The 21,187-nt window shown below is 43.9% G+C and overlaps 1 protein-coding gene across 1 annotated transcript; it reads right to left on the reverse strand.

Annotated features, from left to right (window-relative positions):
* Positions 1-5,191: 5,191 nt before the first annotated feature.
* LOC146199234 (ras-related protein M-Ras-like) lies at positions 5,192-20,999 on the reverse strand. The gene is made up of 4 exons (XM_084594713.1): positions 20,425-20,999; positions 13,302-13,555; positions 11,114-11,193; positions 5,192-8,222 (listed from the first exon to the last, which is right to left on the reverse strand). Exons 1-4 carry the CDS (start codon positions 20,609-20,611, stop codon positions 8,150-8,152), a joined length of 594 nt encoding a protein of 197 aa, XP_084450839.1. The 5' UTR covers positions 20,612-20,999; the 3' UTR covers positions 5,192-8,149.
* Between the last annotated feature and the right edge of the window lie 188 nt (positions 21,000-21,187).

Raw genomic sequence — 21,187 nt, forward strand, 5'->3', positions numbered from 1 at the left:
GTTCGATGTAGAAGAACGGGGCTGCAACACGCGAACATGCCTCCCCGTTGACTGCATGCCATGCACACACAATGGGCCACCAGGACTTCTCCGTCGTTGTCCGGGAAAATCCATGCTTTCACGGGAGGGGTTGACAGGCATTGGGAGTGATTGACCTGCGCAGGTAATAAAGGCGAGCAAATGCAGCGATCAACAGAATCGCAACTAAAAAGCTGAACGCTTACCTGCGTTAAAACGATGACAGTGCCCTGGCCAACTTTCTTCCGCCATGGCTCCTTCACTCGGCCACTGGTCACGTAATTATGGGCCTCCAGCGACTTGTAGGCTTTCAGTCGTCTACGAGAAACAAAACTTGTCCTCAAAGCAAGGTAGTCGTGAACGTCGCACATGATCTGCGACCACAGATCGACGTCCACAGCGCAGTCCTGAGCGTCGAGCGAGAACGGACCCGCGCCGCACGCCTCGATTTTGGCAGCATACCTCTCTTTGTCTGCGTCGCACAAACTTGCCGAATAGGCTAATGAGGGGATGCAGGCAGGTTTCCTAGCTTCCATCTCATCCGCAGCGGAAAAGTGAGCGCGCGGGCAACAAAAATACGGCGAGACACGTACGCACGCGCGGACAGCTGCGCTACGCGACCAATGCCCGATGAACATCACAATGGCGCCAGGTGGGCGGTGACGTCGCTAGCACGTCACATGAATACTCCCTATTGCCCTGCTTCAGACGCAGCAAGCAGCGGCTACACCCATCATCGGCGCGGCAGACTGCTCGGTTGGTGCCTTCATTTGATCCGGTGTCCTCGAGCTCTCCAACAGCAGACGCGTGGATACGGCGCGTGGACGACTTGGCACAAGTCTACCATTGGCCCGACCGGCTGACATCTAGAAATGCACTCTCAAGGTCGGAAGGGCCTGCGAAGACATGGTATGACTCCCTCCCCTCTGTCAACAAAACCTGACCGGACTGGAAAGGAGAAATCAAGCGCGCCTTCCCCATGAAAGCGAGATCGCAACGACTCCATACGGAAATAGAGGAGAGACGACAGAAGCGAGGTGAGCCCATCGAGTGCTATTACTATGACCAGCTCAGAAGAATCGAAATGCAAGGACGATTCCGACCGCGGGATGGTCGGTGAAACAGGATGGCCGAATGTGAACGCAAACTCTCGACAAAGGACAATGCCTTTCAAAAGGGCAGACGAGACATCATCGCTGTGGCCATACTAATCTAATTTTGTAATTAAGTTTAATTAACCTAGGTTAATTTGTTTACTCCTAACAAAACAATCATAAGCATGGGTTTATTACTTCCCATGCATGCTCTAATACTTATTTGCAGTTCCAGTCCTGCATTACTGTTAACTTTTTGTATTTTAAACTATGTACCATTGTTTCTTTTGATACACTGTAACCCCTCCCCCTCACACAATGTTCCATGTTTGGAACCTGTGAGGTATTTGTATAAATAAATAAATAAATAAATAAATAAATAAATAAATAAATAAATAAATAAATCAGCAAAAATGTTAACCGTAAAATTTTTATCAATGGAAGAGACTAAATCATTTATATATACCAAAAATAACGTAATGATCCAACACACTTCTTTGCGGAACATCTGAAGTGACCTCAAGTGGAGGGGAACTAAATTCGCCAATCTCCACGCACTGTGTTCTGTGCTGTAAGCAGCAATCCAGTTTACGAGTGGTGCAGGTATTCCAATTATTTTAAGGTTCAGTAGTTTATTGTGCGGAACCTTATCGAATGCCTTACTAAATCGAGATATACAACATAACTTGTCCGCGGACTTCTCTAAAATGACACTAAAGGTGTGGATAGCTGTGATTAACTGCGTGAAAATCCCTTTCTGAAACCATGTTGACATGAACTGAGAGCTGAATTATTTAGAATCTGGATTATATTATTTAAAACTATATCTTCGATGAGCTTACATGAATAAGTTGAGATGGGACGGTAGTTCCCCACCGAAAAACGGTACGTCCTGTTCTTGCAAATAGGCGTAACTCTGGCTGTGAGGCAATCACGGGATAATGCTTCACGGAAGATAAGAAATGGTATAAGATTCTGCTGGCAGACGGTCAAGATTCTGAAATGGGCAGATTCTGCAGTGCCGGCACTCTGTGGATCAATCGATGCATGTCCTTTCTGTGGAGAGCGGGAGACCGCGGAAAACATTTTTCTTCATTGTATCCTTCATACCTCACTCCTGGATCGTCTGAAAGAACTGTTTGAACTACCAGGAATACCATACCCCACCGTCTGGCATCTTAACCCGCAGCTCAGAGAAGCACGGAAGCAGCTCGTCCCGACTCTCGTCGAAATGGATCGCGAGATGCCGAGTATAGTCTTCAGTGCGAAGGCTACGCGATTTGAAGAAAATTGGGAAGGAGCTGTGGCTCCATCTTGAACGCGAAAGACGCCACCTTGGCAAGAAAAAGCTCTACGAAGAATGGGGACACCTCATGATAATTTTCAAGGCAGAAAATGGAAAGGTCGAAGTAAGATAATAGATTTGCTCACGCCAGACTGCCTGAGCCTCTTGACTGGGGAAAGCCCGCTCGCTGAAACAACCTTAACCTTGGTGCGGTAGGCGAAGCAGAGGTCTTGCTCAAGTCAGCGGTCATAGTTGATGCGATGGTGCGGCAGCTGGAACTCCAGGATGGTAAACGAAGGGTCGACTGCACACTCCACTAAGTTGTAACGGGGTTTCTAGCAGCGAAGAGGACCCAAGAGAGACCTCGTCAACCGAGAATTCTAGCTTTTCGTGGCAACAGCTCGGTCTTGAACCGTGCGCTCGCGGTGCGGCCAAAGCATCTTCTTTACAGAACATAAGCATAACGTTCGAATGAAACAAATATGTAATATTGCGGTAATGTTTCGGTGCTACCTGGGTTGTGCCATACTGACGGCTGGTGCCATTCACGGGGGAAGGAACGCTAATTATGTTCCTTCCTCCGTGGTACCATTAGTGAAGAGCTCGATGCGTCAGAGCAGTTACCTGCCCATCGTTTGCACTGTTGTGGGCAAAAAGGTAAGCTGTTTTATAAAGCGTGTAAAGTGCCGTCCGATATTTTTTGATCGACCTGTGATACGATCGCCTCTTGCGGCAACCAGCGCAGGTGTTCGCAGTAGCGGGTGAATGCCAACTCCGGCCGCATGCCGACCATAAAGTCACGAAGCTTACTGCTTTTGTAGCAGTAACTGTCATGTTAGTTCAGATTTGAAATTTATAAGCAAAATCTATCAATAGCGAAAGGCCATCCTGAACCTTTTTTTAGTGCTTTGTTTCAAACCGCGCAGCTTTATGGCTGCTGCAGTAATACATGGTTGCCACACCTGCAGCGCCCGCGCTAGTTTTTACAGCGATCGAATAAAGTCAATAAAACGAGGTGCAAAGCAAGCTGCCATCCGCTTTCTCCCTCTTCACCTATGCTCGACTGATGGAGCGAGCATTAAAGCCAAGGAAATCTCGGGAAGAGGGTGGTCTGCGACACCAATCAGTCAAGAAATAAGAGACCCCTACGCACGAATGTAGGGATTGCATAAATCCGAAGCAGGCAATCATTTCTGAAGCGAAAGTCTCACTACGCTAGGTAGAGCCGGTCTTCGCGTGGGCTTCAATTGATCTTTAAGGAGTAGGAGGTCGAACTGTTGCTATGCGGTTCAGGTGCCCACAGAAAAATGTGGTACTGCGCCTTTCCTTTCCTATAAACCAACACACAATGTCGGCGTGGGCTAGCCATGGACCTTCAAGGAGGCACAGGACAAAAGTGTGGCTATAAATATACCGTGCCATCCTTTCCCCCAAAACATCCGACCGCTTGAAGTGTAGCCTTTCGGACCACCTTGGTGTCGCACCACCCTGCCCTTTGGGTGACCTTTCAAAGTTTGAGCTGAGGAGAGTGGAAGGGGGTGGAGCACGTGATTAATCAAATGGGCGACGTCCCCTCGCGCGGTAGAAACATAACGTGCCCCGAATGAGAGCCAGCCATAGACGGCAGTGGCGATGATGCTTTATGCGTCGTACCGATAAGTCGGGCTGCGAGAGAGAGAGCTACTAAGCGTAATCATGCTAAACCTGTGTTCAATTTTCCAATCCTTCTTAGCAGTGGCCAGAACATTTCTGTTGTATGGTTTCAAAATTTCGCTGGGAGTTTCAATAAGCGCATCATCAATGTACGCCCCGATACGGAGAAAAATAAAATTCAGTAGACATGAGTGCTTAGCTCTGTGATAAAGCGAAATCATTTATGCTGCTTCCCGCCGTCTCAATTCTTCAACCTTCTCAGTTTGTGCCGTTTTGCCTCTGCCACTCTTATCACAAGGAGTGCCTCGTTGCTGTCTGCGCACTTGCGGGAATGCTCACCCACAAATCAAATCGATGTGGGCGGTCCACTCTCCACGTGTGTGATGATGTGTGAATGCGAGGAGACACGCACAAACACACTTGTAGAGGGTGTCCTGGGCCTTAGCATGTGAGGTCCAGACACCTTACACTCTTGTCACTACTCCCCTCGCATGCATGCTTCGATGAGCCGCATCTCTCCGTTTACGCCCGCTGGCTTCTTACTGCTTCCGACGACAGTGGTCAGGTACCCTAACAGCAGGGTTGGTATTGAGAGACTGGCTTGACCAAATGCCAGCGGCTTTTTTGACCTGTGGAGATGGTGCAGCTTTCGCTTTGAAAGCCGGCCGTACTAAACGAAGGGTGGAAATGATGCATTGTGCGCAACCGCCAACTTCCTCCTATTTAGCTGGTTTGTATGTGTTACGGGCGACTGAGCGAACTGTCGATGATCGCTCAACGTTATTAGGCCGGGACCAGACCACGCTTACGAACAAGCAGTAATTTGCTTCGTGGTGGCCAGAAATAAGCTTGGACGAATACAAAAACGAGATGAAGTATTTCAAGTGGGCACATTTCACACAAGCACCCACTGGCCGATGGCCCATTAACATATTTTGACTTAGGTGATGCAGCAGAAGGCTGAGATATATAACACCACAATTTTTTTATGGCTGTTGGGGTTCCTTGAGGCAAAAACTGAGAATTCCTGCTCTAGAACCATAAAGCAGGTAGTGCATCATATCCGAATACATCATTAATTTTCAATTATAAAATGACTTGCACACTGTGTGGCAATTAGAGTTGAATAAAAGCACACACATTGTTAGTAAGACAATGTTTCTCTCATAAACTGAAAATTACAGATCTGCACCACAGGCAACTGGCCAATCTACAGCATGCTGAGTACAGAAAACAATTCTCTTAGAAAGAGAACAAAAAATTCGGCACCATTTCTCTACTGCTTTTTTTTTTCTGCGCATAAATCATACAGTCAGTAAAAATGAAAAATTGGCAAATACCACTAGTTCACCTAGATAATTACAATAAATACGACCAAACAGCTAAAAAGCTGATATGTAGCAAACACTTAAAATTTGTGCAAACAATAATACCACTCAAGTAATGCTTGGTTTAGATGAGACGTGTTGGTTCAAACCAATTCCAAACTTGAGCAAAAGCTGCCCACACAGAGCCACGTAGACCATAAGCAGAAGCTGTACCTCTGAAGCAGTCTAGGCAAGAGTGGCACTGCACAAAAGATGCTTTCACGCAATGCAAAAAACTTGACAAACATGACATGGCAATAAACACTGGTATATATGCACCATAAATGCAGCAACCATGAATCAATATATTAAGTCACAAAAATCTGAAACAAAATAAGGAAGAGATTAAAAAGAATATACCAAAATTTTCCATCACTCCATTGCTGCAGAAACTTGTGAAGGCAAGTGGAGTAACGCACACACAGAGACAAAAAAAAATTGCACTCTTTGAGCTCTGTGGCAGGGACCACAGTATGACTTTAGCTGCTCAATGAAAAAACCACCAAAGCGAGTTGTGCTCAGAGCTCATCAAAAGTAGACCATTGTCTATTGTTACAGTTGGATCATTAGACAACACATCACTTGGTCAATGATGCTGTGGCACTTGAAAAAGTGAAACGCACAGTTCCTTTACGGACGCAGTGTAGATCGGTTCCCGGACAAGTTCAGACAATCCATAAGCAACGCATTTCATGGCAAACAATGAGGACACCATGTGTGTTTGTTATACAAGGAAGTCTTTCAAAGGGTGCAGGGGAAAAGCACTTCACCTGTTTACACAATGTGGACAAAGTGCAACCCAGAAAACACATAGGCTACAACACCCTTGCCTACTCCGTACTTGCTATCAATATTTTTGTGCAGCTGGTAAGGCCAGTCAGCAGGAAATTAATGACCTACCCTCTACTGTTTCAGCATATTCACTCAACTGTGCATACTGTCCAGATAGAACTGTAAATTGTGGGTTTTAAAATTTATCACAGCCTATAAGTTAAAAGCATTCTTAAAAAAATTCCATCCTCAGAGCCTAAACAAGCTCACTCCTTATTACGCTTAGGCAAGGAATAAAGCCAGCAGGCAAGACCCAAGGAAAAGTGCCTAGAGTTCTTATCAGTGCTATGCATTATTTTTCTGACAGCGACTGCTTGCATGGGATGCTAAAGCCTAAACAGAAAGTACAGGAACGCAATACTCGAAATCGAATAACTTAAAACTATAAAGGCTAACTGTGACCACTTTCCATTTCATTTTTACGGCATTTTTCATGCTAAACGACAGATGAACTCTGCAAGCACTGAACTATGCTTGTTGCAATCAAGCCATGCAAAACCTATAGTTAGCTCTCTGAAGTAGTAATGGGTATAAAATGTGCAGCAAAGAATGCAGCAGACATATATTAAAAGAATGATGTACGCTATTAACGAGAAAACACAAGCTCTTTACACATTATCTGCAAAGCAAAACGAACAAAAACTGTCACAGCCGATCATCACACAGAAACAGATACAAACATAAATATGCACATATGAGATCCCTCAAGAAACATTTGGCAAGCCAGGGGAGCTTCATTTGGCAAAGCATAAAGAAACAGCCCAATGGAGAAACTTGACGCAGTCAATGTGTATGCGTAGTCAACATACAGCATAGCATCGGACTTCGAGAGGCACGAAGTAACAACCAATATTTGGCAGGCAATGTAACAAACTTGTTGTCCCAACTCAAGATACATTTTTAGAAGAGATAAAAGGAGGCCTCTTTCTGCAACTATATGAATCATTGCAATGAAACGATAAAAGAGGTGAACTTTTCCGAGAAAACACAAAATAAGGAATCAAAGTGCGAAAACTGTGCCCATTCATTTTGGCACATTTTCACAGCATGCGAGATGCTGCGGGTCAGTAGCAGCATTAAAAATACAAAATGCACGAAACAGCAACCACAAAATGCTGAAGTACTACAAGAGATACCTCTGTTCAACTGAAAGCACGGGCGTTTCTACAGCTGCATCTCATGTCAAAATCAAAGAAGAGGGCACAAGCTGCAATAAGCAGCCCGGCTGCTGTGCTGCCGAATTTTATATTGTACTTTTCACATTCCTTCATTTTAGACCTCGATAAAAAAAAAAAGAATTAAACACCTGCAGTGTTCCGTCAGCTATCACAAAACACACTGGCCCAGTGCCACCGTGGAAAGTTAAGCACAGACAACACAAAACAAAAGGTACATGACAAGTAGAGGAGATCAGTGATCATACAAGGCAGGATCGTACATGGATACATTCTTTTGATATGGCCACATAATTTACACACACAGTTTCTCCAACCTGACTCAAATATGGAAGCAGCTGCAGTAGTGTTACATTGTGTTCTTTGGTTGATTTGCTTCACTCCTTGGGCAGGAACAGCGCTCCTATACAAGGCCTGTTGACGGGCCTTGTTGAAAGCCACTGGCAAGTGCTGGTAGCACGGAAAGGAGCAAAGATGGCTGCAATAACAGACTGACACGCCACAGCACAGCACAAGTCGAGACTCATCTCAAGGGCGATCTCTAAACTGATTGGAAATCATTAAGAACACTCACGCATTGCTGCCAAAGGAGATCTCCAATGTTAAAAACAACATATTTTATAAAATCCACGAGATCGAAACCAATGAGGTCACGTCAAGGCAGTTGAGAGGGAGAGGAAGGCCTAGAGAAAGAGCACACCGATGGGCACACAGCAGGCCTGTCTGTCACAGCAGAGCACAGCGCGAGTTCTTCCACCATTTTCGACGGCGCTTTTGGTCCAGCTGTGGCGGCTGGTTCCTATGGTCATCAGCAAAGAGGGCAACAGGCAGGAGGGTGGCATGGGCAAAGCGAGAGCAAGGAAGGTGGAGAGAGAATAACTGGTAAATTGTGGGGTTGAACATCTCGAAGCGACATATCCATTATGAGAGTCAGCATATAGATCACTCTGGACTAATTTAGCCTACACTCGATTCTCTCTTTCGAGACCACCAACAGGTTTTACATACACAGCCAAGCTCAAATTTCCACTCACTGGAACATGTCTTGTAGTCCGGGAGTCTCTAGAGAACTGAGATTTTGGTTTTCACATCTGTTTGATTTTTTTCTTGGCAGGCGGTGATGCATGAGAGATTTTTATCCGGAAAGCGGCAGAGACTGAGGTAGAGAAATAGGCATTTCCACCAAGCTCGAATGAGAAACCGATGTCAATTGCACAATTCAGCTGCTTCAGATTCACATTTTTTATAAGACAAGTTAAAAAGAGTGGAAATACGACCTTAGATACTCTGATTTCAGCTCGGTGATTAACTATCAAGAACGTCAACTAGCGGCCGAAGGTGAGTGCAGTTTAAGTTTCTGCCTCCTTTTGAGCATGTGTGTGTGACTGCTACATGTTCTCATTGTTTAATCTCTATTAGGAAGAGTTGCTACAACCTATGGTAACAATCTGCTTTTGCTGGGCCAGAAGCGAATTGAGTTTTTCCTTAGCCCGGAACCTGGTGTGCATATGAATGAAGATTTAGATGTGGCATTCAGAAGTTGATCAAAGAAACTACACTGACTGCTCTGAACTTTTTTCATTTTCTTTTTCTCAGCCCAAATGAAGCCAGCTATTTTAAAAACATGAAGAAATGCGCTTAAACCTAGATTTTGGAGAAACCAATGCGCACTCATTCTGATGAGTGCTGTAAAGGAAGCAACTCCAAGTGGAAAGCTCAGGTTTATAGGCCCCATTATCTACACGTGCATTGTGATGGTTCCCCAGATGAACCTGTACTGGAATGGGGGAAACACCTATAGTAGTCTGCTTCTGCCATGGCCGCTTCAGCCACTTCATAGCATTGCCAGCACTCCTCCAAGCCGTAGCCTAGGACAATGCAAATCAGCCGTCATGAGGAAAGCTCTGGTATCTGTGCAGGTTTCTTCAGAACATCAACCAAATGCAAAGCCCTGTGAGCTATATCGAGTTGGGTTTGACCCACAGAGAAAATTTTCTTGAGGAACAGGTGCTTGCAGTAACAGCAAAAACTATATATATATAAAAAAAATTTAAAAATGCAAGAAATGCAAGCTGTGCTATGAGCGGAAGGACACCGTGCTGAAAACGAAGGTTCTTAGCAATTTAGCAATGTTGTTATGGAAACTGTACCCCTTCACAATCGATATCATCAAATAACAGATTAGGTCCCTGCCAATTTGGCTTCCCTGCATTTTATTGGTGTAGTCTGAGGAATGGGTTCATTGCAACAAGTGCTCTGGAAACTGTGCGGTGGACACTAGAACCAAATGACAAAAAAATAAGTAAATAAAGCTTAGAGATAGGCATGCCAAATTTTCACAAGAAAAAAGGCAATGTGACACATTTTGTGTATAACCTTAATTATTTTTTTATTTTATTTAACATCCATGACTCACATTTTTTTTTTTTTTTTTCCCCCAGCACAATTGCAGTTTTTTTTTGTCATTTAAACAAAACATCTTGAGTAAGCTTGAAGGACCTTAAACAGGCACATTTTAGTCCATGTTATAGCAGGGTGAAGTAAATATTTCACTTCATAAAATGTTTTTTCTCACAACCACCTAGAATTGCCCACTTTTTCCACAATACTGGAAGATTTAATATGCACTGACATTGCACAGCGCACACGGATTTTTCTATTTCATCTCCACTAAAATAAAGTCTCTGCATCCGGGATGGAGTTTGTGATCTTGGAATCAGTAGCTGAGCACCAAAGCCACAGAGTAACCACAGTGAATTGAAGGAAAGTTAGGTGAGCTTCCCACAGTGAGCTTCTAAATTCTTGCTCAGGACAGTAGTCATAAGTACAGCGAATCAAGCCTAAATATTCCAACCTGAATCAGGCCACATAAGAGAAGCACCAGAATTCAGTGGCATGCTCATAAGATTGGATCAGATCCCTATTCACTAGACTTTCAGGTTCTGCACTATTCATGCACATTTACCAAGAGCCCATTTTCCACCCATCTTTCTCTTCTTCTTGCTTTCATTTCGGTATACTTTCCGCCTTCATTGCTTTTTCCTTCTCTCTCCTCTCAAAAACAGTTCTAAGGAGGAGTCCTACAGTCATAATCTCACAATACAGCTAACGAACTTGCCGGTGTGAACACAAAACCCCCACCTCGCCCCAGTACCAAAACATAGCCATTATTTATCTTCTGCACCACTTGTGCTTGTTCACAGAAGCCACCGCAGACAGGCGGGTGCTGTACCACATCCCAAGCCACAAGACCATGCATTTATGAAGGCTACAGACTTCCTTGTACTTGAGTTTACACCAAACTATTAGCTGATTTTCAGTGCTCGTTAGCTCATGACGAGGTCCTTAAGAACCACTGCACAGCAATGAACCATATGCTGAGGTCAGGTATGAAAGCTAACAAAGAACGAGCTTTTACAAAAGCTCTAGCTCCACTGGAGATCAGGCCAGTGTCAATGTTGGCCTACAAGTTAAAACGTATATATGAACAAAGTTTTACTTCCCCAGATAAGCTCACACAAGGAACAGTCTCGGAACAGTCTTGTTAGGCCATGAAAAATTCTCCAAACAAGAAAGTGCACACCAGAAGCATTAAATATAACTTATTACAGCCCTGGACAAAAGAAGGTCTGTTTACTATTAGTTCCAACACCAATCCTATGAAAGCGCACATATAATTTTTGCACTCACCTAATTATCCTCACCACCTCATGAAATGCAGCATCCACGTTGATAGGCGGATCTTTGGCACTTGTCTCAATGTAACTGATCTGCAAAAACCACAAGGCCACTACTGCAAAGATGCAACCGAAGCACATAAAAGGGTGCATTCTGGCATAAATCAGTCGCAATTTGCCGGTGGGCCAAGACTTAAATAGACAACTACCACGCCTAAGCACACTTCCACTGGCCTGGAATGACTCATGACTGGGACTTTTGTTGTGTCCCTTTCTCTATCCATGGTATTTTTTGAAGCTAACATGCCATGAAAAACAATGTACTAGTTTTGGAAGACACAGATGTAGAGAAGGGCCCTAGTAATAGACATGGCAGGATTGTGCTATATTTATACTATTTTATTTATTAGTCTCTCACAGCCTGGGCCGCTTTGGGACGGTAAACCCTGCAAACCAAAACCAAACTAAACATTTTACAATGCAGTGAGTAGGAAGATTATCACTATATTGTTATGATGTGTGCCAAAAGTGATCTGACACCAATTTCAGCTAATAAATTTCAGTGATATGAACCAAGAAGCAGGTGGCTTAGTTCCAAAACAAGCAAGAAGTCTCATGCTGCATTAACACATGATATCGCACCAATGTCATATTCTGTTACAATATGTTACAGTATGAAGTAATATAACTCATACCAACCAAACCATCATCTCATGCATTACCTAGCAAAACCTGGGTGCCAATTGATGCTCATGCAAGTAAGTAGTGCTTTTGCACTTGCGTGCAAATGTAAGCAAACCTTTCCGTTTCCTCTATGCAATACAAGGGAAAAGCCAGAATGAAAAAACATGCTATCAGTAACAAGTATCCCATCAGTCCTCCCCTTAACGCAAAACTTTTTATGCTAGTGTCACTAACATCAAAAATATTGGCGATTGAAAATGATGCTATTCCTCACTCCCCTCAACTCAATGTACGCCAGCGCGGAAGAAAAAAAAAATGAAGAAAACAAGCCGCTACGGGGCCCTATCACGCTCTGTTCTACCCGCATCACTTGCGAGCGCCCAATCAGTGGGCATACCGCCCCAATGGCGCCACATGCGAGGTTTGAGTCATATTGGAGGCTTGCGCGGGGGAACGTGTAGCCCTAATCAGTTGCAAGCGGTAGCTGGGAGCATATTTCAAAAATTATTTGTAAATTATCAGCTCCATGCCAAGCTTTTAAAATTGGCTCAAATACTCAAAAAGACCATGTCTATGGATTTCTCCCACTAGGATATTGAAGAAAGTACCATTTCAAGGGCCCTTTAAACACACAGTTTTTCTGCCTCAAAGGGCAGCATGCTAGTTGTGAGGTTAAAAATTAACCCACGCAAGCTTAAACGGGCACTAAAAATAACCCTGTCCAATTGTTGTCAGTAAAAATTTACTACGCCCAGGCTCTTCATATCTAAGTTGCCATTTGTCCAGCATTAAGAAGCGCATTCACAGCTTAGAAAATTGAATTTAGAGATTTTACCGCCATTCGCTTTGTGGTGTCTTTACCGAAAAAAGGTGTGGTGCTGCCATTTTGAAATAAATGACAGGGGAAGGTGCCCTTTGGCATCCGCGACCAAAAAAACTGACGTTGAAAGACGCATTTTACTTGCAAAATAGGCCAGCGATGATGACACTTGCATTTCGTTTCCTTGTCTATTCTAGCTTTGAAAGCTCTGTCCTCGGCGAGAGTGGTCTCTTTGATCATAACATGATACCCTATCAATACAGGCTAACTTTAATTCATCCTCAATGTCCCTTCAAAGCGGTATGCAATTCCACCACCTGAGGTCACTGCGCCCCATGAGCACAATAGTGCATGGTTATAAGTACAGCTTGCAAACCCATTCAGCTGCAAAGAGACACAAACACAGGTCAGAATCAAATCAGAGTCAGCCATTATAGGGCATAACACAAGAGCGAACGAGTCTCCGTTAGAGGAGGCGTGCCAACCAATGCCATCAACAAAATGTCAAGGTGTTGTGGTCAAACTGCCTTGCACCTGCTACGTTAGCAGGTGCTCGTCTGCACAGTGGAGCATTAGGACAAAAAGTCGACACCAGGGCAGTTGATTTTCGTCTTCAGCTGTATCTGACAGCAGGCCAACTCCACTGCGTCAACTTTCAGCAGCGGGCATTAAAAGTGGCGCATGGTCAGCGACGCACTTTGAGCTGTTGGGCCAGTTCTCGTCCCTGCTCCTCCGAGACGCGTCGCAGGTGCACCAGGTCCACCTTGTTGGCCACCAACAGCATGGGGTACGAATCCCGATCCTTGACCCGCAGAATCTGGGTGTGAAAGTGTCCCATGTTGTCGAAGCTCTGCTTGTCCGTCACCGAGTACACGAGGAGGAAGCCATCTCCCTTGCGCATGTACTGCTCCCGCATGGCACTGAACTCTTCTTGGCCCGCTGTGTCTAGCACTGCAAAAAGAAATACCACATACACAGCAGTAAGTAACAAAGGTGCTTATGATGAGTTGTTCTCGTTTTCTCCCAATTTCATGAATGTGCCCCCCCCACCCTATTTTCGAGACGCCATGCCTACTTTGACAAAGGCTAGCGACTGCTGTTTCATGCTCTGGAAATTGTCACCACTTGGGCGTGACTAACGTCTAGGCAAGAAAAGCGTCTACATGGTCAATGTACTATCGTGGTAAGATATGTTTAGAATATGTTCATATTGTCATATTACATCAGTGGGTAACGGTACGCTCAACAACGGAACAACGAATACAAACTACTTCCGCAGCAGTGCCAATACGAAACAACTTAGCATGTACACTGTGTATGTGTTTGTGTGTGTGTGTGATCCTGGCCACACAGCCCGAACAAATGACTTGACCCACTGGTGACCTACGATACAATGAATGCGTTAAAGGGTTAACAAAAGCTGCTACCAGATGTGCAGTGAGGAATCAATGAAATAATTGGTTTTTACTAAGAGCTTCCTGCTGAATTCAGAGCATAGAGGGCAGTTAATGGTTTTCTCAAGACCTCATGCCAAAGTTCAAGATATGTAAAACTTTGTGGCCTCTATACACCACCATAACCGATGGGGAGAAGAAAACATCTCAATGTGTTGCTCAAACAACTGAAAAATGAGCCAAAAGTTGCCAGCACCATGATGCAACCATCCCAGAAAAACAGGCAAAATCACACTTGCCCGCTCTCAATCAGACTGCACACTGCATCGTATCTTAAACCCAGGTTTGCCAGTTTGGTTATAAGCATCATACATCATAACTAGGGGGGTTGTTCTTATTTTTTAAAATTAAATGACTTTATTTGGTGCTTATTCCAACACAGAGTTGTAATTTTTTTTTTTCACATTCATCTCCATGGATGCATTACCTTTCTTTTTACCGGTAAAAAGTGTTAGTTCTCAGCTGTCAAAAGCCACGTGGAGTTTATCTTGGCTTTTTGTTAGTATGATCATTAAATTTATTAGGAATTAACCTATATATTGTTGTTAATTACTGGTAAAGCATTTATAGCTCTGCTTAAAGGAAATACTATGAGCAAAAACAAAACGAGCAATATGATGGATCTGTAGCACAAAAATGCAAGTGGAAGTTGATTCTAAAAAATGGCCCACTGTACATTGTCACTTCTTTGTGCAAGGTTGAGAAAGACAGCGTGGTTTCGTAGTAAGTGGTTATTTATTGCTTTTTTGCCAGCTGTGGAAACTGCCATCAATACAAAAAGGCACCTGAGCTGTGGCGAGGGAAATAAAGGGATAGGGAGGAGACAGGAAGGAGAAACAAAAAGATGAGCGATGGAGACAAAGGACAGGGTAGAGACAGTGGGGCTTCGTGTGGTCAGCATGTTGACAGAAGCCCTCGAACTGCCACTAACACTGCTGGTAGCCAGTACATGCAACTTTTTTCATTAAAGAAAACTGAAACAAAATTTTTCACTTCGTAAAAAAAGTAGTACATAGTATGTCTAGTAGTACTAAAAACAAAATATGGCAATCGTAATTGAAGTGAGTGCTTCAGGAATTGCTCGCAAAAACCGACATTTTTGGAACCGAAACTCGAAAAAGGACATCCATTACTAATAGCCGGAAACAATGTGGAAACAGGCGCTATTGAACCCTCCGGTGCTGCACGTCTGGCTATTTGGTGGCTTTCCGCTGCTGGTAAAAACCTCCACGAGTGGGCATGCGTTATATTTGTGTTTTTTGATAGACATGAATGCCGACCTGGCGGATTTACACCACTACGAATGAGCGCCAACCAAAGACACAGGCTACAATTTTTTTTTATTCCTACGTTTTCTGTACTTCAGAAGCGCATGCAAAGCAGGAGTTCTGCAGTGCACATTCTTGCCCCTGGATGGCTGCAAACGGTTTGGCATGGTAATTGTAGTGGAAATTGTAACAACTTCACCACTGCAACAAATCTAAGACCTCTAAGCCTCACTGCAGCCCCCAGCTCATTACTGTGCGCTGTTCACCCACAATGGACCCGACTTAAAGACAGCTCCCGAGTGTCAATTTCCGCGTCATATCCGGCTCAACTCTGCGGCATGCCACCAGATGCATGCATCGTCTGCTGCACAGATTTTAAAATGCTTATAATAAAACTACTTTTCTAAAAAAACAAAAAAACCTTGTTACAATTACTTTTATGACTCGTTAATAATATTAACAGGCATTGTAGCCAAGGCAAAAATTTGTTGCAGTTGGCCTTTGAGGCTTACGCACATTTCTGGGTGTTCTTATGCAAATGCAGTGAAGAAACCTACTCCATCAAGTACCTGCGCTAAGCAACTGCTGATAAGGAACATCGCAATGCCAGACGACGTTTGGCGATCAGTTGTGCCTCCCCGCTAATAGAACCGTGTAAGCTATACATTCAAATGCACAACGATGCTGTTTTGAATGAAACACCATCTCACTGCAGCCATCAATTGTCAATTATCTCTTTGACTAAGTAACACCTACTCGACAGCCAGTTGCTACGGCATGCACAACAACAATACTGACCTTCCTCAATTAAAAGAGAGTTTTACCAATTGAATTCTGCACACTTCTTATCTTTTAATTTTTTTCAATTTTTTAAACCAAATCACCCAGCCTGCACATAATAATGTGCAGAAGGCAGTATTATGCACAAGAGGAAATGTGAGCTTCAGCACAGTCAAAAGCAGACACTGATGAAGGCAAGGTGAACACCATAACAAAGCACTGGGTAAGTTCTGCTACAGCTTGTTTGGCAGATTTTAGATTATAGTCAATTTTTTATTGCCATACAACCAGGCCTCTTGGTCTGAGTCAGGAATATCAATTCTGGTTCTACTTGATTACCACCATGTTCAGCAGAAGACCCCAGTCAATGACTTGAGTGCAGAGCAGAAAACACGAAGAACGGAGACACATCGCAAGCAACAACTCCCGACTGAACTTGTCCAAACAACAACCTGTGACATGTCTCCGTCCTTCTTTCCCATTTTTTTTGCGCCGCTATTAAAGTTGTGAATCACTTGACTTGCCCAAGTATCCATCATCGTCCTATGCACTGCCATGTAAATTAAAAACTTCAGTAAATGGTCATACATCAGCCACATAGGATTAATAATGTAAGTACACAAATGCAGCCTTTTACTCTCAATTTTTGGCACCTATTATTAAGGGCAACTTTTTGAAGCATGACTGGCAGAACATAAATAAAATATGTAAGAAAAAAGAAAGGCATTTACTGACTACTCCACTGCTTAGCATACAGTCCCCTGCAGGAACACCACAGCTGAATAAAAAGATAAATCAATGCAAAGAACTATAAACAACTTAGCATGACCGTAGAAGTTTTATAATAAAGGGGTGTGTAACTTTGCTTTGAAATTGCGCGTAACGCATTCATAGACATGGATCACGAAATGGAGTTCTCCAGTACTAAATATATGTAATTGTAATATTTGTAATTTGTAATTGAATTTTTTTTAACCCTGCAGTTTCAGTTTCAGTCTCTGATTGCCAAATGAAGGTTGCATCATCACAAGTGAATATGCTATCACGTGACACATTCAAACGCTCACTATATTCGCTGCTTTGTAGTTTTAATTCACATTAACTTTCACGCTAAGCTCTGAAATGAAAGCAGCTGGAAAATGACCTATGGTATTGCAGTCTGTATGCGCCACATATGACCTTACCTCCTTGTCACGTCACAACCACCGTTGAGCAACCTGAAACTGCAACCGAAAGGCAGATGAAATTCAGTTAAAATTATTTATGTGCATAGGCTAATTTTATGCGGTGATCCATGTATACTAATGTCCTACATTTAAGTATGAAGCTCAAATACGCTACAAAAATGTCATGTCTACTTCTGTAAGTGCTGCCATATGAGAGCAGTGGTGTGGAAGCTGGAATGGTAGCCATGTTTGTTGCTACATATTGGCGTTTCATCTTGATGAAACAAAAGGTGTAGTAACAGACACTGTTCTCCATGGGCACTTTAACCGTGCTGTAAGCAAAGAAAGGGAGGGAGTGAAAGTAGAAAGAAAGAGGTGCGGTAGAGAAGAGCTCCAGAATAATTTCGACCCCTTGGAGATCTCGTGCAATGACATCGCACAACACTTTGCGTTTCGCCTCCACTGAAACGCGGAACCAGAGTACTCAGGTTCATTAGCTGAGCATCTTAATGACTGAGCCATCGCGACGGGTCCAGAGGTGAACTTGACCACTCGCACACTATTAAAGCTACCATACAAGAGTCCTGCGAGATTGACAGTGAACACCATTTTTGTGAAAGCCAGGGAACTACCCTGTCGCAGTTATTCACTCTGACCTGACTGCTTATTGATCAAAAGTATGCTCTAATTGTGCTCAAACATTAGGTTAATTGCATGTTAACCCTTTAGTGAACTTCGACAAGCCAGGCTCGCCACATGACTACTATCATTTCTGGTTCCTGATGAGTACAGCCCATTCCGTTTTGTGCCATTCCATGCACGGTTTGCAAGAAGAGGGCGGCCCATCTTACACATATGGTGGTAAAGGCACTAAAACACCATTCTGGCTTAAGCTGGATGAAAAAAAATTTGGAGGACGCTTAAGCTTCGCCTTCAAGAGTGGAACGCGATAGCGTTATTTCACCCCGGGAGAGAGCGAGAAAACTTATTAAACGCAAGTGTATTGGGGCATCCTCACACCGGTACCCGCGCGGCCCGAAGGGGAGAACCCGTGAGGGTGCACGGCGAAACGTCAGGGGCGAGTGGCGCGCCACGTGTCAGGGCAGCGCCGCACATTGCGAGGAGGGGTTCTTCTGTGTTCTTCGCTACTCGTGTAACTGCGACTTCTGTAAGTAACATGCTCATAATTACCGTTATACACCGCAGTATAACGTTCTACGGCACGTTTCTAAGGCAACACCGCATTCACTAGAAGCGCTTTTGTACCGCTTTCAAGCATCGAACTTGTGGCTGAGTGGTAGCGTCTCCGTCTCACACTCCGGAGACCCTGGTTTGATTCCCACCCAGCCCATCTTGAAAGTTGCTTTTTATTTATGAAGTGCATGCCGGGATTTATCGGTCACGGCCAACGCCGCCGCCGACACCGGCTTTTCTGCGACACGAGCTCCTTAACACTACCGCGTTAAAAGGGGGAGAGTAGTTGGACAGTTAAACAATGCGTTTTTAAATCCACTTGTTTACTGGAATGCACAAAAGAATGTGAAAAACTACTTTTGGGTGTTACTGCTCTTCAGCAACAAAATTATCTTGAATACCACCTTTGTACACATAAAAGCCGACCAACAAGTACAAATGCCAAAATTATCTTGAATACCACCTTTGCACACATAAAAGCCGACCAACAAGTACAAATGCCAATCTCACATACCAAGAAGTAAAACTATTTTACACAGCAGAAAAATGTCGCCTCTGCACACTTGTAGTTTTGGCAGGGGTGCAAGTGATTAGTGAGATGAAATATCATGCAAAGGCCGTAGCATAACATGAATCTCAAGAACAGTAAAAAACTTCATCGGCGTGGCACAACATCTTTCCAATACAAACAGCTGTACTGTCTGAGAACGAATATGTAAAAGTACTGCTTGTACCCCTGCACAAACGCTTAGTGTAGAAAATGGAATGCTTTTACGTCAAACCGCTGCCTAAGTCAATACAAAAAGATTAAGTAAGTACAGGGACTTGAATATTTGGGGGCAGGGATTTAAAAAATTCCTATGCAAAATCTACTAACCCATTCAAGCTGAAATAACGTTCACAAAGTAGCAAAATATAGTCTACGTTATCTGATAAGTGATTCAACATCGGTACTTGCCTAGATTTCTCGAAATCGAGAAAAAACTGCTCTCGGCGGCGTGCACACTTTTCGCAGAAGAGAGTCGAAAAGCTATTTTAACACGGTGCGTCATCTGTCGGGCAGCGAGACAAGCTTCATCCCGGCCATTGGCGCGCTTGCCTCGCTGCCCGACAGATGACGCACCATGTTAAAATAGCTTTTCGACTCTCGTCTGCGAAAATTGCGCACGCCGCCGAGAGCAGTTTTTTCTCGATTTCAAAAAATCTAGGCAAGTACCGATGTTGAATCACTTATCAGATAACGTAGACGATATTTTGCTACTTTGTGAACGTTATTTCAGCTCGAATGGTGTAGTAGATTTTGCATAGGAATGTTTTAAATGCCAGCCCCCAAATATTCAAAACCCTGTAATTTCATAAGTGGCACAACCGCCCTTCGGCGCGGTTGACAGCTCATAGTGATGAACGGACTCTTTTTTTTTTTTTTATCCCGCTTTGAAAGCTGCTTCTTAAATGCTTTGAGTGTAGCCGAACAAAGAAGAAGCTATTGAATTCGGTTGCTACGCGCGACAGCCTAGGCAGTTTTAGATGCTTGAAAAAATCTCTTGTACCGAAATCATTTCTACCTTGCTAACAAGACTGGAGTTAGTATTTGCCGAATCGAGAGTTCGCTGCAAATGGTTGTGACGCATTGTGTGTGCAATGGTTGTGTATGCATAGTTATATGTTCTCAGAAGGCGACAAACAACACGGATTAAGCAAATAAACACGCGAAAGGTGCCTTCGGGGGAAGTTTGGTATCGTAGCGCCGCAATCGACCGCTGTCAGCGCACCACACAGAACTATACAAAAAAGTAGCCTGAAAAAGGCACAGAAAGTTGAAGATAAATGTTCATTATGGCAGAAAGAAAAGAAAAAAAAAAAAAAAAAAAAGGTTGCTAGGAATGTAAGCACGACACAATCTCGTTGCGCGTTTTCCTCCCCTAAACAAGTTTGCTTGCGCGTGACGCAGCACTTACCATCGAGAATGCACCATTGACCATCAATCTCGGTGTGCTGTATGTATGAATCTTCTATAGTCGGGTCATAGTCGGTGACGAAAAGTTTCTGAAAAAACTGAATGGTCAGGGCCGACTTGCCCACCCCGCCGTCACCCACCACGACCAACTTGTAGGTGGTAAGGTTGTCACTCGGTGGCTTGGACATTATCAGCGTCTCAGGCACAAGTAGCTAAATCCAGACTGCACCAAAAGCCAAGTGCTTTACTCGTCACACACGATAACAGCGTCTTTTTCACTACACGCAAGTGCTGTACTGTCCTTGTGCAAAACGCCGAGGCCTCCGGAGCGATTAGGGTTAGAGTTTGCATGATTTCTTCGCGCACGGAGACGCACACGATAGATTACCTAGCAGTAGTGGGAAGCACATAAGATGCATTTTCCTCAAAGCGTTGAGTTCGACGCCTCGGAACTAGTGCAGGCTGCCAACAGCGTCAAACAATTCATAATCACTACACACCAATGTCTGAATGAATCACCCGCAAAGTAGCAACGATGGCAACGAGACCGAGACCCTCGCGAGAGTATCGCCACCTTTGAGCGAGTTCAGATGGTTCAGAGTTCTCCCATGGTTCTCCTTCTCCAAAGCTTTTTCACATACTAGAAGTATCAACCACAACAGCTAAAAGCTGCTTGTTGTAGAAAGGAGTATATAATTACCCGCTAAATTTGCTTGGTCAATTGCACTTGATCTAGCCTCAATGATTCCAACTACCGCGACATG

Source organism: Amblyomma maculatum, chromosome 2, assembly GCF_055883805.1.
Source record: "Amblyomma maculatum isolate TAMU_Amacu chromosome 2, ASM5588380v1, whole genome shotgun sequence".
NCBI classification, from domain to species: Eukaryota; Metazoa; Arthropoda; class Arachnida; order Ixodida; family Ixodidae; genus Amblyomma; species Amblyomma maculatum.